The sequence below is a fragment of the Sorex fumeus genome, unplaced genomic scaffold, assembly GCF_029834395.1.
Source record: "Sorex fumeus unplaced genomic scaffold, SorFum_2.1 ptg000025l, whole genome shotgun sequence".
Classification (NCBI taxonomy): domain Eukaryota; kingdom Metazoa; phylum Chordata; class Mammalia; order Eulipotyphla; family Soricidae; genus Sorex; species Sorex fumeus.
Window position 1 is genome coordinate 1,278,478 of NW_026606082.1, and position 15,828 is coordinate 1,294,305.

The 15,828-nt window shown below is 54.8% G+C and overlaps 1 protein-coding gene across 1 annotated transcript in view; it reads left to right on the forward strand.

The window, feature by feature from the left end:
- Nucleotides 1–3,035: 3,035 nt before the first annotated feature.
- ACACB (acetyl-CoA carboxylase beta) overlaps nucleotides 3,036–15,828 on the forward strand; it is a 94,292-nt gene continuing 81,499 nt past the window's right edge. Inside the window, exon 1 of the mRNA XM_056114498.1 lies at nucleotides 3,036–3,642. Within this exon, the coding sequence (XP_055970473.1) occupies nucleotides 3,044–3,642 (599 nt within the window). The 5' untranslated portion in view covers nucleotides 3,036–3,043. The remainder of the gene's footprint in view (nucleotides 3,643–15,828) is intronic.

Here is a 15,828-nt window from a genome sequence, read left to right on the forward strand (position 1 = left end):
GCAGGGCTCAGGGGACCATATGGGATGCTGGGAATCGAACCCGGGTGGGCCGCATACAAGGCAAATGCCCTACCCGCTGTGCTATCACCCCAGCCCCTGAAACACCAATCTTTATATGATGATCATGTATTCTGCAACTTGGCTTGCTTTATTACCTTTAGGGGTGTGTGTGTGTGTGTGTGTGTGTGTGTGTGTGTGTGAATTTATCAATTTTTTTTTTTACGTAGGAGTATGCATTCACGGCCGCGCGATATCTTATTGTGTCATTCCTACTTTGGACAAACTGGCAGGCTATTGAATGTAACCTGCCCACACGGCAGAGTCTGGCAAACTCCCCGTGGCGTACCCGATATGCCAAATACCAGTAACAATGATGGGTCTCATTCTCCTAACTCTGAAAGAGCCTTGAATATGGCACTTTTTAAAAAATCTCAGGGCTAGGACGAAGGAGACGTTACTGGGGCCTGCTCGAGGCAATCGACGAATAACAGGATGGTCGTGATCGTGATTGTGATCGTAGGAGTAATGTTGAAAAGGACTTCCTTGTGGGTTTTTTTTTTTTTGGCCACATCCGACAGTGCTCAGGGCTTACTCCTGGCTCTATGCCCAGGGGTCACTTCTGATTGAGGCTCGGAGAATCATCTAGGGTGCCAGGAATCGAACCCGGCTTGACTGAGTGCAGGGCAAGCTCCCTACCCACTGTGCTCTCTCTCCGGCCCTGGCTTCCTTGCTTTCCCATCTGAGGCAGAAGCTCTCACTCTCTCACTGAGGGTTTGTGAGATGTGGATTTTTCCTGAAGAGGCAGGAGAGCATTCATGTTCCCTTTTTTTTTCCCCCTTTTTGAGTCACACCCAGCCATGCACAGGGGTTACTCCTGGCTCTGCACTCAGGAATCATCCTGACGGTGCTCAGGGGACCATATGGGATGCTGGGATTCGAACCCAGATTGGCCGCATGCAAGGCGAACGCCCTACCCGCTGTGCTATCGCTCCAGCCCCCTCCTATTCCCTTCCAGTCTTGGTTTTCTGAATGTTTCTCATTCTGAAGGCCAGCTGGACGTTGTCAAGTTGTTCTTTTCAGTGTCAATTGAGATGATCACGTTATTGGCTTTGTTCACTGGGTGGGGTTTGTGACACTCACGCTCAACCACCTTGGACCAGGCACTTTTCCTTAAAAAGAAACTTGAGACTCATTAAAGGAAAAACCTCCTGACCCCATGGATTACTTCGAAAACACCCTTGACAGCATTCCAGCACACGCTGTCGCCTAGGCTTTGTAAGCAGTGGCCTGATCTCTGACTTCTGGGAACTCGAGAGGGCCTTCCAGCTTCTCTGAAGAGCATTGTGTTGAAATTAGAAAGGAAAAACACTTCAACCGTGTTGAGACACTAAATTGAAATGCTTGAACTTAGTGGTCCCGCTCTCTCTTCCTTCCTTTTTCCCTTTCCACATAAAATCGTGGCAAAATTGGTTCAGAAATCAATGTTCAATTCTGTTCAAAACTCAAAATCCATTTCCACATTGATTTGGGTTGCATTTTTGTGTGTGTGCTTTTTTCGGCCACTCTTCCTTTCGTAATGGGTTCATTATCAGAGCACGGGTAGCGTGGTGGAAAGGGAAATTAAAATGAAATTAAATTAGAAATTAAAATTCTGGGGGCTGGAGCGATAGCACAGCCTTGCTCTGCATGTGGCTGACTCAGGTTTGAACCCCAGCATCTCACATGGTCCCTACAGCACCCCCAGGAGTGATTCCAGAGTGCAGAGCCAGGAGTAACCCCTGAGCATTACCAGGGTGTGTCCCCCCCCCAAAAAAAAAAACAAAAAATTCTATTTTGTGGATATTTTGTTTGTTTGTCTGGGGGACACACCCAGCAGTGCTCAGGACTTACTCCTGGCTCTGTACTCAGAGATCACTCCTGCAGGGCTCGCATGTGGGGATCAAACCCCAGTAGGCAGTGGGCAAGGCCAGAGCCTTACCTGCTGTCCTATTGCTCAGCCCTAAATTTCTGAATCCATGATTTGAACAACATGAATTTTTTTTTTTTTTGGTGGGAGGACTCGTTTTTGCTTATTTTTGCAGGGGACTTCCCAAACAGTGTTCAGGGTGACCCCAGGGCCACACCCAGTGATTCTCAGCCAACTGGGGCAGTGCTGGTCTGGCCCTGTGATGCCAGAGACCACCAGAACCCCCTGGGAGTACTAAGGGGCCACTAGCGCCGCAGCTGGTGGTACTTGGGGGCACAAAGTGAATTTTTGCCAGCGGTTAGGTTTCCACTCTACATCATGAAGCAGGGAACTGAACCCGCGGTCCTAACACGTGCCAGGCGAGTCTCCCTCCGTCCACTGAGCCTCATCCCTGGTCTCTCTCGCAGGCTTGACGCACGTTCCTTCTCGTGGTGGGTCCACGCCACATGTGTACATGCTTCTCAGTATGAACAAGCCGAGGAAAACGAGCCCAGAGTGTCCCCCCCCCCCCCCCCCCCCCCGGCTATCCCAGCGCAGGACGAGGATTGTGAGAATAACAGGACAAAGCAATGAAGGCGGTCACGGTGGCAGTGAGGAGTCAGTGTCACAGTCCCTCCATCCCCTCCCAGCTACAGGCTGTCTCATCATGTAGAGGTTTAATTTTTTGTTTTTTTTTTTTTTGCTTTTTGGGTCACACCCGGCGATGCACAGGGGTTCCTCCTGGCTCTGCACTCAGGAGCTACTCCTGGAGGTGCTCAGTGGACCCTATGGGATGCTGGGAATCGAACCCGGGTTGGCCGCGTGCAAGGCAAACGCCCTCCCCGCTGTGCTATCTCTCCAGCCCGAGGTTTAATTTTTTAAGTGACCAGCTTTAGGGCTGGAGAGATAGGACAGGAGGTGAAGGCACTTGCCTTGCTGGTAACTGATGCGGGTTTGATCCCCGGCCTCCTCTAGGGTCCCCGAATGCCCTTAGGGGTCACTCCCAGCACCAAGCACATCCCCTTGAGCATTGCTGGGTGTGACCATAAAAAAATAACCCCCCACGGTGTTTCTCTCTCCCTCCTTACAGGTTATTGAATGATCCTCCTGCTTCTCCTGTCTGGCCTGCTTTCCTACTGCCTGACCTTTTCCTGGTTAAAAATCTGGAGGAAAATGGCTGACTCCACACCTGGCACCAACAACCCACCGGAGGTGAACTTCCCCCCGATGCAGGAGCCCTCGGCAGCCTCAGGAGCCCCTCAGCTGCACGGAGAGGACCACAGCTCCCCGCCAAAGACCCCCCAGACAGCAGAGTCGGTGTCCCTCAAAGGTGCCAGAGATGCCCGTCGCCAAAAGCCCTCCCGGCACCCCACCTACCTCAAGCCCCCAAGGACCCCCGTCGGCCCCGACAGCGCCTCGGATGCAGGGCCAGCAGGTTCCCCGGCCCCAGACACCAACGGCCTTGTGACGGAGGAGAATCTCCCCCAGGGCTCGCGGGCCCGGACGCTGTCCAGGGAGGACGAGAAGCAGGCACACATCAAGAGGCAGCTGATGACCAATTTCATCCTGGGCTCCTTCGACGACAACTCCTCCGACGAGGACACTGCTGGCGCCTTCCAGCATTCGTCCCGCAAGGGCAGCCGGGCCAGCCTGGGGGCCCCGTCCTTGGAAGCCACTCTGCCCGCGTCTGAGATCAGGTAACGTGGCCTTGTCACTGGGGAGAGGCGGGGCACAGGGGTGCACGGTGAGCCCCGAGCACAGGTGGGTGCAACCAAGAAACACAGCTGGGGGCTTAGGCCTCCCCGTGGGGGTCAGTCTCGCAGGTGTCTGTGAGGGTCTGGGCCTGCTCTGTAGGCCTGTAGGCCTGCTCTGAACTCTGGCCACCCACTGGAATTTCTTCTTGACTTTTCTTTCTGATTTTGGGAGGGGGTTGGCCTACCCAGCGGTGCTCAGGACTTCGTCCTAGAGGTGCTCAGAGATCATATGGGATGCGGGGGATCAAACCCAGCTGGGTGTGAGGCAAGTGCCCTCCCCGCTGTCCTCTGGCTTCTGACTTTTCAACACAGGGTGCCATCGTTTCATTTGGCTTGGGACCCTGCAAATTCTGGAGTGGGCCCGCCTTCCCTTCTAAACCTTTGCCCCCCAAAGTCAATCCTCAGACTCTTCTGTATCTCTTCCCATCTCTCCCTCACATGCCCCTGGCTTCTTGATGGCCACTCTGATTTGTGAGTTCCAGAACATTCCGTTGCTCCTGGAGCTCCTTCCTTAATCACTTCACTTAATCACTTAATCCCCGTTATTCATCGATTTATTCGAGCGGGTGCCAGTAACGTCTCCATTCATCCCGGTTGCGTGCTAGCGTAGCCCAATGGTATCTGTTCGTTCTAGGAACATGTAGAGCCTCAAACCGATCATTTAGGGTCTTGACGAAGAAGTCTGACCATCTTATAGGTGGGCGTCCACGTGATCTTTTGACATCCCGTGGAATCCAATCAGTAATGGCTCTAGTCCAGTGGTTGTCTGTAAACCTCATTACATGTCCAGCCCATCTGATTTTTGATGTCTTGGAGCTCCTTCCTATCTGTATTTATTTGGCTGATACCTTTCTCCCACTGGACTGCAAGAATTATGAAAACTGCACCAGAGAGAGACAGTCCAGGGGTGGACTTACCTGCTATGCACAATTGCCAACCCCAGCTGGGGGCACGGCCATGAGTGGCCCCAGAGGACAGAGCCCGGAGTAGCCCTTGGGCACCACAGGGTCCAGCCCCACCCCTGACTCCCCACCAGAACCAAAATCATCAAAACAGCCTTATTTTCCCAAATACTACCCCCACTACCATCCCCCTCTCTCCTCCCCGCCCCTCCCTACGGCTTGGCTTAGCATGCATAGTAGATTTTAAATAAATGTGTGCCAAGCGCATAAGTGAAGTGAACCACCCAAGCTTGCCAAAGATAGAATTTTGGGTCCTTGGAACGTCCCAAGCACTTGATGAGTCTGGAGGTGGGTGCGTGCAGGAATGGATGCATGAACCGGAGGAGGAGTGGGGGTGTGTTGTTCTTTATCAACAACTGAATTTCTGTTTTCCTAAAATTCTTTTTTTGGGGGAGGGGTAGGTTTGGGCCTCATGCTGGTGTTTAGGGCTTACTCTGGGCTGTGCTCGGGGGTCATTCCCGGTGGGGGCTCAGGGGGCCATATGAGGTGCTGGGGATCAAAGAGGCTGAACCGCAATCAAGGCGATCACCTTACCCTGCATTGTCTCTCCAGCCAGCCCGTTTTCCTCTTTTTTGGGGGGGCACACCCAACAGTGCTCAGTGGTTACTCCTGCCTCTGTACTCAGGAATTACTCCTGGCGGTGCATGGCAGGGGGCGGAGGGCATGGTATATGAAACACTGGGGATTGAACCGATCAGGCGCATGCAAGGCGAACACCGGACCCACTTCCAGCCCCAACCGGCTCCCGTTTTCCGAGGCGTGATCACAAACATCTTTTTGCACGCTTTCGTCAGCTGCCTGGGAGTTCAGCTGAATTTGTAGTCCCTGGATGGCGTTCGGCGGCCCCCTCTCTCCCGCCCTATTCCCACCTGCCAGACAGGGGCTGGTGAACACTGGGCATCTTTGGACTTTGCACCGTGTCTTCTGGTCTCTGTTCTTTGTTTTGGGTTTGTTCCCCATGGCCCTCAACGCTCAGGTTCCTCCCGGCCCTGCACTCAGGAATTATTCCTGGCGGTGCTCAGGGGGCCCCATGGGATGCCGGGGATCCAACACAGGTCGGGGTGCATCACGGCAAGTGCCCTCCCCTCCCCGCCCCCCGTGCTATCTTCTGGCCCCCTGGACTCTCTCCTTGCCTCTGCCCTTTTGAGTCCATCTCAGGCCAGGGTGGGGACTTTCCTGCAAATTTCTCTTCCAACTCGATGTTAATTCCCACGCAATGCTGAGAAACAGCTGTTGGAGCTTTCCCTGCTGGGCCAGGAGGGCAGGTGCTGGGGACTTGCACGAGGACCAAGTGGCCACACACACGGGGGCCTCTGGGGTGGACTGGCGGTTGGCGTGGGGGCACGGTCAAGTTCTGAAATGGGAAGTTGTGGGGGTGTATTATTTGGTGTTTTGTTTGCTTTTGTTTGGGGGCCATTCCCGGCAGTGCTCAGGGGTTACTCCTGGCTCTGCGTTCAAGAATTACTGCTGGTGGAGCTCAAGGGGCCCTTCTGGATGCCAGCGATCGAACCCTGGCTGGCCATGCCTTGTGTAAGGCAAACGCCCCGCACGCAGTCCTATCTGTCTGGTCCTGGACTGGGAAGTTTTAAGAAACTGATGTCCTATGTTGATGAAAATGTCACTGAGCAGCCAAACGAGCTTTGAATAGGTGTGAAGTCTTGAGAGGGTTTTTATTTATTTATTTATTTATTTTATTTATTTATTTTTAAAATTTTATTTATTGTATCTATGTATTTATTTTTTCTATTTTTGGGGTCACACCTGGCGATGCACAGGGGTTACTCCTGGCTCTGTACTCAGGAATCACCCCTGGCGGTGCTCAGGAAACCATATGGTATGCTGGGAATCGAACCCGGGTCGGCCGTGTGCAAGGCAAACGCCCTACCCGCTGTGCTATCGCTCTGGCCCCGGGTTTTTATTTTTATTTATTTTGCTTTTTGTAACCCCGGCAATACGCAGGGGTTATTCCTGGCTCTGCACTCAGGAATTACTCCTGGTGGTGCTCAGGGGATCATATGGGTTTGCTGGGAGTCAAACCCGGGTCAGCCATGTACAAGGCAAACGCCCTCCCCGCTGTGCTATCTCCAGCCCCAGGTTTTTAATTTTGTTTTTATTTTCGGCCTATCCCTGATGGTGCTTAGAGATTACTCATGGCTCTGTGCTCAGGGATCACTCCCGCTTGGTTCTGGGACCCTATGGGGCACCAGAGCTTGAACCAGGTCAGCTCTGTGCAACGCAACTACCCTACCCGTTGTCCTGTAGCTCCAGCCCCTAAATGTCTATTTTCTTCTAGAGGCAGGTGGGTGGGTCAGGCCCTGTGGTACTGGGACTACTCCTGGCTCTGTGCTCAGGAGTGACCCTTGAGGGGACCGTAAGTGGAGCTGGGCATCAAACTTGGGTCAGTTGTGTGCAAGAGCCTTCCCTCCTGCACGGTCTCTCTTGCCCATCACTGTTTGGGTTTGGGAGCGACACCCAGCAGTTCTTGGGAGCTTCTCCTGGCTCTGTGTGCGGGGATCACTCCTAGGGGTGCTCGGGAGCCCACATGATGCCAAAGATCCAAGCTGAACCTCCCACCAATAAAGCACGAGCTCAGCCCTTTTTTTAAAATCTTTTTCTTTTGGGGTCACCGTCCCCCTGCCAAAGAAACTGAAGTATAGACTGAGCCACAAAGGAACCCAGAGAGGCCAGTCCAGAGATTCCCCCCACCGCCAAATGCAGGCGACACCCCTAACATCACATAGCTTCACGGCACACAGCTCTGGGAGCACAGGGGTTACTCCTGGCTCAGGGGACCCTATGGGATGCAAGAACTCGAACCCAGGTCAGCCGCGTGCAAGGCAAATGCCCTACCCGCTGTGCTATCACTCCAGCTCCAGTTCAGCCCTTTATTTTTTTTATTTTTATTTTTTTTTGGCTTTTTGTGTCACACCTGGCGATGCACAGGGGTTCCTCCTGGCTCTGCACTCAGGACTCACTCCTGGCGATGCTCAGGGGACCATATGGGATTCAGGGACTCGAACCCGGGTCAGCCACGTGCAAGGCAAACGTCCTACCCACTGTGCTATCTCTCCAGCCCCCTAACTCAGCCCTTTAAGCAATCTCTGCAGCCCCTGTTCGTAAAAAGTTTAATAACATTCCACAACAAAACAGAATGAAATAGTATTGGCAGTAGGGAATGGAGTGATAGCACAGCAGGTAGGGTGTTTGCCTTGCACGCGACCGACCTGGGTTCGATTCCCAGCATCCCATAGGGTCCCCCGAGCACCGCCAGGAGTATTCCTGAGTGTAGAGCCAGGAGGAACCCCTGTGCGTCGCTGGGTGTGACCCAAAAAGCAAAAAAAAAAGTATTGGCAGCAATGCAGGGGAGTGGGGGGTGTTTGTCATCCAGCTTCCTAGCTAGCTAGATAGCTGTGAGGTCTGTGTGGCGGGGTGTACCCAGTGGTCATCCTGTTCTTTGGCACCGAGTCCCCCTCCACCCTGAGCTCCAGCAGAGGTGCCTGCTGAAGACTGACCTGCAGACCTGTGTCCACGGCTGCGAGCCCTCGGCCTGCCCCTGGGTCTGATGGCCGTGATCTCACAGAGGGCCCCACTTTAGGTGCTAGGCTCCCAGTCACCCCGCAAACCTGGACGAGGCCAGCCACGCCTGGTTCCTTCTCCCCTCCTAACTATTCTTGCCGTGGTGGGGGGAAGCTGGGGGACCGGGCAGTGGATCGGGATGCTGTGAAGCTATGTGATGTTAGGGGTGTCGCCTGCACTTGGTGGTGGGGGGGTGTCTCTGGACTGGCCTCTCTGGGGTCCTTTGTGGCTCAGTCTATACTTCAGTTTCTTTGGCAGGGGAACGGTGGAAGAAAGTTTCGGGGGAGTTGGGAGCATTTGTTACCTGAGAGCCATTGTCTCCGTGGTGATGACCGTGATGGTTTGGGGTCCCGGGAACGTGGCAGGACAGACGCAATGACGAAACAGTCCCAAGGAGAAGCTGGGGCTGGTCCTATCCGTTCGTTAGCTTGGGTGCCCCCATGGCGACCCTGCTGGACGCCTGACCCCACAGGTGGGCACTCCAGGTGCCGCGACAGTGAGACTTGGCCCCACCTTCAGTGGAGACTGGGACAGCACCCAGGGGAGGCGGAGGGAGCAGCAGGGGTTTGAGAGGGAGTCCCGGGCTGCCACTGGCTCCTCCACTCGGCCATCGGCAGCCCATAGCCAAATTCATGCCTCTGCCTCCTCTAGAACCAGGGCTGGGGGCACCTGTGGGCTGACTGTGAGCACAGCACCCAAAGCCCTCTGTGAGATCACGGCCATCAGACCCAGGGGCAGGGGGAGGGTTGGCAGCCCTGGACACAGGTCCAAGCCTTCAGCAGGCCCAGGAATGTGGGAGCTGTGGTTGGCTTCTAAGAGCAGGCAGATGTCTGAGCCGGGCGGGGGCACATGGGCCTGTGCCCCCAGCTGTTGAATGGGCAGAGCCTCCACCGTCATTCTGCGCCCTCCTTTAAGGTAGAGTGAGGGCCAGTAGGGCTCACACTGTGAAGGAGAGGAAGGCCCTGTGGGGAGGAACCCCAGGACTCTGGGGTCTGGCAGCTCCTTCCTTTGTGTCCCTAGTAGCAACCCAGTGGGTGGGCTAGGTAGGGGGCAGCCCCCCACGCGCCCATGCACACCCCAGTCTCATCTCAGTTGCCTCTCTGCTCCTCTGTTCCCAGGAAAAAGTAGGTTGTAAAGCTTCACACTGTCTCTAAAGTTCTCTTTGGCCCTCTACGGAATGCCGTGAACTTTGATTGTTTATACATTAAGAAAGGGGCAGGTGGAAACCCCCTTTTCTAAAGCTCTCCGTGTTTTCTGGGAGTCAGCTATATTTACTTAAGAAAGTAATGGGACCGGAGCGATAGCACAGTGGGCAGGGCATTTGACTTGTATACGTGGCCGACCCAAGTTCAATCCCTGGCATCCCATGTGGTCCCCCAAGCACTGCCAGGAGTAATTCCTGAGTACAGAGCCAGGAGTAACCCCTGAGCATTGCTGGGTGTGACCCAAAAAGAAAAAAAAAAGTATATGGAGGTCAGAGAGATAGTACAGCAGGTAAGGGTCTTGCCTTGGATACAAATGAACTGGGTGCAATCCCTGGCATTCCATATGACCCACTGAGTCCTGTCAGATGTGATGCCTGACTCAGCAGTAAGCCCTGAACACTGCTAAGGGAGGCCTAAAAACAAAAGGAAAAAGAAGAAAACAAAGTAACATATGCATTCAAGGAGTGTCCTGGTAACAGTAAAAATCTGTAGCAATGCAAGTAAATAGTGAGCGTTTCCTCCTAAATCATCCTAATTGACTTGATATTTTTTGGTATGTGTGGTGCTAGGGAAGTGAATTTATTTATTATTTTTAAAATTTTTATTAGTGAGACATCATGAGGTACAGTTGTAGACGTACAAATTTTGTGCTTGGGTTTCAATTATACAATGATCAAATACCCATCCCTCCACCAGTGCCCATTTCCCACCACCACGGGTCCCAGTATCCCTCCCATCCCCCCTTCCCACCCTGCCTCTGTGGCAGGGCATTCCCTTTTGTTCTCTCTCTCCTTTTGGGTGCTGTGGTCTGCAAAAGAGGCATTGAGTGGCAATCACGTTTGGTCTATAGTCTACTTTCAGCATGCTTCTCCCATCCTGGGAGGATCCTCCCAACACCCTTTATTTGGTGCTCCCTTCTCTATCTGAGCTCCCTTTCCCCTAGCAATGTGTGGTTGGCCTCCAAGCCATGGAGTAAAATTCCTGGTACTAATCTCGGCCATTCTTGGGCGTTGGTCTCCTATTTTGTTACTTTATGGGGAAGTGAATTTAGACCCTCACTTGCACAAGGCCAGTGCTCTACCTCTGAGCTATGCCCCAAGCTCCTAATTGACTTTGGGTAGAGCTGGAGAGTTTTTTTTGGGGGGGGGGGGGGTATACACCGGGCAGTGCTCAGAGGTTATTCTTGGCTCTGCACTCAGGGATCACACCTGGCAGGGCTCAGGGTGTACCGCATGCGGTGCCAGGGATCAAACCCAGGTTGATGGAGCACAAGGCAAGTGCCACATCCGCAGTACTATGAATGGCTCCGGCCCTGTACAAGGCAGGGATTTGGTTTGTCCTGGCGATGCTCAGGGCTGGATCTTAGCTCTGCACTCAGGCGGGGCTCAGGGGACCGTGTGGGATGCCAGGGATTAGCTGCGGGCAAGCAAGCCCTACCTGCTGCACTATCTCTACGGCCCACGATCACGTAAAAAAAAACGTGTTTAAAAAAAACACCTCGGGGGCTGGAGCGATAGCACAGCAGGTAGGCTGTTTGCCTTGCACGCTGCCGACCGGGGTTGGATTCCCGGCATCCCATAGGGTCCCCCCAGCACCGCCAGGGGTGACTCCTGAGTGCATGAGCCAGGAATAACCCCTGTGCATCATTGGGTGTGGCCCAAAAAGCAAAAATAAAATAAAATAAAATAAAATAAAATAAATTAAAAATAAAAAAACACCCCGGGGGCTGGAGAGACAGCACAGAGGGTTTGCTTTGCACGCAGCCGACCCGGGTTCGATTCCCAGCATCCCATAGGGTCCCCCCCGAACACCGCCAGGACTCATTCCTGAGTGCATGAGCCAGGAATAACCCCTGTGCATCGCCGGGTGTGACCCAAAAAGCAAATATAATAATGATAAAAAACTAAAAATAAAAAAACACCCCGTATTTCCCACCTCTTCCCCGCTGCGCGGGGACCGCAGCGCTCTGCTAGCTCACGAGTCCTCCCCGGCTTGCCAGCACGCCGGGTGCGCCACCAGCAGCCCCCCAGCCCGAGCGGGGGAGCAGCCCAGGGCGGGCGGCGGGTCCCAGCCGGAGCCCCGGGCCGGCCCCGCTCGGCGATTGGCGGCTCCGGGGGCAGGACCCCGCCGCGTCCCGGGCGCTGTTTGGCTCCTCGGCCGGGAGGGGCGTGGCCAGGGCGGGGCGGGCCCTGTGGGCGTGGCCAGGGGCGGGGCGGGCCTGTGGGCGTGTCCGGGCGGGGCCTCGGCGGGCGCGTCCGCGTCCGCCCGGGACACTCGCTCGCCGGGCGCCGTTCGGGATGGGGGAGGCGCCGCGCGGGGCTGGGCGCGACTTGGCTGCACGCCCGGGTCCCGGGCCCCGAGTCGGCCTCGGGGTGCTGGCGGGGTGCAGGCTTTGCAGCTCGGCGGGGAGCCGGCGGCGTTGGCCGGCCGGGCGGTCCTGCCCAGCGCAAGGGCCGTGTTCTCCCTGATCGCAGCGCCAAGTGAGTGACCCGCCGTTCCAGTGACCGTTGGTTGATTTGAGAGTCCCCTGGCCCTCCTGGGGGCACGGGCCGCGCGTCCTCCTGGCACCGCCGCCGCCGCTGCCCGCCCGCACCTGAGGACATGCGGGCCTCGGTTGGTGGCTGGGAGGTGGAGCCCGCCTGGCCTTGCAAAGCCCCGCGAGTGGGAGGAGGAGGAGGAGGAGGAGGAGGAGGAGGAGGAGGAGGAGGAGGAAGAAGAGAAGAAGGAGGAGGAGGGAGAGGAGGAGGAGGAGGAGGCTGGTTTTAGGAGTAAAAGGAGGAGGAGGAGGAGGAGGGAGAGGAGGAGGAGGAGGAAGAGGAGGAGGAGGAGAAGAAGAAGGAGGAGGAGGAGGGAGAGGAGGAGGAGGAGGAGGAGGAGGAGGCTGGTTTTAGGAGTAAAAGGAGGAGGAGGAGGAGGAGAAGGAGGAGGAGAAGGAGGAGGAGGAGGAGGAAGAGAAGAAGAAGGAGGAGGAGGGAGAGGAGGAAGAGGAGGAGGAGGAGGAAGAAGAGAAGAAGGAGGAGGAGGGAGAGGAGGAGGAGGAGGCTGGTTTTAGGAGTAAAAGGAGGAGGAGAAGGAGGAGGAGGAGGAGGAGGAGGAGAAGAAGAAGAAGAAGGAGGAGGAGGGAGAGGAGGAGGAGGAAGAGGAGGAGGAGGAGGAGGAGGAGGAAGAGAAGAAGAAGGAGGAGGGAGAGGAGGAGGAGGAGGGAGAGGAGGAGGAGGAGGAGGGAGAGGAGGAGGAGGAGGGAGAGGAGGAGGAGGAGGAGTGAGAGGAGGAGGAGGAGGAGGCCGGTTTTAGGAGTAAAAGGAGGAGGAAGAGGAGGAGGAGGAGGAGGAGGGAGAGGAGGAGGAAGAGAAGAAGAAGGAGGAGGAGGGAGAGGAGGAGGAAGAAGAGAAGAAGGAGGAGGAGGGAGAGGAGGAGGAAGAAGAGAAGAAGGAGGAGGAGGGAGAGGAGGAGGAGGCTGGTTTTAGGAGTAAAAGGAGGAGGAGGAGGAGGAGGAGAAGGAGAAGGAGAAGGAGGAGGAGGAGGAAGAGAAGAAGAAGGAGGAGGAGGGAGAGGAAGAGGAGGAGGAAGAGGAAGAAGAGAAGAAGGAGGAGGAGGAGGGCGAGGAGGAGGAAGAGGAGGAGGAGGCCGGTTTTAGGAGAAAAAGAAGGAGGAGGGGGAGGAGGAGGAGGAAGAGAAGAAGGAGGAGGGAGAGGAGGAGGAGGAGAAGGAGGAGGAGTGACATGAAACCTGCAGCAGGTGGATGTGACCGGGCTTCGCATTGGAAGTTGTTCTCTCAGCAGGAGAGTTTAGTATGAGGGTGTTTCTGGGGCCCAGCGCCTCTGGGCATTTCACTGCATGAAGGGTTCAGGTAGCGAGAGAGCGTTCAAGAGGCTGGAGTGTGGTTTTGCATGCAGGAGGCCCAGGTTGGATCTGCAGGACTTCCTGTTCCCCCAGACCCCAGGCGGAGCATCACCTGGTATGCCTGAGCATGCCCCCCCCCCCCCCCCATTTTACCAAAGTGATGGTGTGTTGTTGAAAATTCTGAAAACCATAGCACTGTCCTCCCGTTGTTCATCGATTTGCTCTAGCGGGCACCAGTAATGTCTCACAACAAATTGTGGGACTTGTTGTTACTGTTTTTGGCGTATCGAATACCTCACAGGTAGCTTACCAGGCTTTGCCGAGCGGGCGAGATATCCTTGGTAGCTTGTCGGGCTCTCTGAGAAGGGCAGAGACATCGAACCTGGGTCGGCCGCAGGCAAGGCAAACGCCCTCCCTGCTGGTATCGCTCCAGCCCCTGAGAACCATAGGTAAGCAAAATAGAGAACTAAAAGTCATCCGTAATTCTGCCTCTCTTCCTCAGTGTCTTTGTAAGCACTTGCTGTATACCTTACCATCTTTTATTTTTTTTTCTTTTTGGGTCACACCCGGCGATGCTCAGGGGTTACTCCTGGCTCATGCACTCAGGAATCACTCCTGGCGGTGCTCGGGGGACCATATGGGATGCTGGGAATCGAACCCAGGTCAGCTGCTTGCAAGGCAAACGCCCTCCCCGCTGTGCTATCGCTCCAGCCCCTTGCCATCTTTTTTGAGGTGTGTCTGTAAGCAGGTGTATACTTGCTTATCTATTTTGGTTTGAGGGAAACAACCCGGTACTGATCAGGGTTTACTCCCGGCAGGAATCGGGGTACTGTATCTGGTGCTGGAGGTTGGGTTGAACCTGGGTCAGCCGTAGGCATGGAATACACCTTTACCTGCTGTACAGTCTCTCCATCCCTAGCACACTTTCTTTTTCACTCTGGATTAAGTAATCCACTCTCAGGCTCAGTCCACGGCCTCTTTATAGGTGAGCAAAGAATGGGTCTCACTTTTATTTTTCTATTTTATTTTATTTTTTGCTTTTTGGATCACACCCAGCGATGCTCAGGGGTTACTCCTGGCTTTGCACTCAGGAATCAATCCTGGCAGTGCTCGGGGGACCCTATGGGATGCTGGGAATCGAACCCAGGTCAGCCGCTTGCAAAGCAAATGCCCTCCCCGCTGTGCTATCGCTCCAGCCCCTGGGTCTCACTTTTAAATGGTTGAAGAAACGCTGAAGGGAGAATGCTGTTGGACGCCATGTGAAGATCACATGATGCTCCAGGATCAGCGTCCACAAATAAAGTTTTATTGGAACGTAGCTGCCCTCTAGTTTGTGCATCTTCGAGGCGGCCTCATGTCTCACTTGCAGTGGTGGAACAGACTGACAGTCTGGGCCAACAGAGAACATTCCCCGTCACTGTTCTGCGACGTGTTGTTTACTAGGCCCATCATTGTCTTTTAAACAGAGCCGCTATTAAGATAAGACTTACTGGGGCCGGAGAGATAGCACAGCGGGAAGGGCATTTGCCTTGCACGCTGCCGACCCGGGTTCGATTCCCAGCATCCCATATGGTCCCCTGAGCACCGCCAGGAGTAACTCCTGAGTGAAGAGCCAGGAGGAACCCCTGTGCATCGCCAGGTGTGACCCCCCCCAAAAAAAGATAAGACTTATTGGGGCCAGAGAGAGAACATGGGGTTGGGGGAGGGCACTTGCCTTGCACGCTGCTGATCCAGGTTCAATCCCTGGGACCCATAGGGTTCCCTGAGCACTGTTGGATGTGGCCCCCAAAATTAATGAGATCGAAAGACCTCCTTCCCTCTAAGAAGCGGGTATTTGGGCTGCCTCTCTTTTCCTTCTAACCAGCACCCCGAGTGCACGCTACCTCGTAGCTCAGTCTCTGCTGCACCCTTTGTTCTTTTTCTCAGGATATATATATATATTTTGCTTTTTGGGTCACACCCGGCGATGCACAGGGATTAATTACTCCTGACTCTGCACTCAGCAATGACTCCTGGCGGTGCTCAGGGGACCCTATGGGATGCTGGGAATCGAACCCAGGTCGGCTGCGTGCAAGGCAAACGCCCTCCCCGCTGTGCTATTGCTCCAGCCCCCTCAGGATATATTTTACCTGCTTCATCAGCACTTCCTGACCTTCGTGTTTGGGGCCTCTACAGAAAGGCCCTCTCTACCCGACTCCCCACCCATGCCCTCTAAGGACATTTTTTTTTCTTTTTGGGTCACACCCGGCGATGCTCAGGGGTTACTCCTGGCTCATGCTCTCAGGAATCACCCCTGGTGGTGCTCAGGGGACCCTATGGGGTGCTGGGAATCGAACCTGTGTCGGTCATGTTGGCTGCGTGCAAGGCAAACGCCCTCCCCGCTGTGCTATCGCTCCAGCCCCTCTAAGGACGTTTTTTGGGGGAAGAGTTCTCCACACAGTATGGATTGAGCCCAGGGACAACTTTTGATGATAGATTGTGAGGGTCCCCAGGGGTTGGGTCCCTGGGTGGTGTTTAGGGAACCAGACTGTGCTCAGAATGAA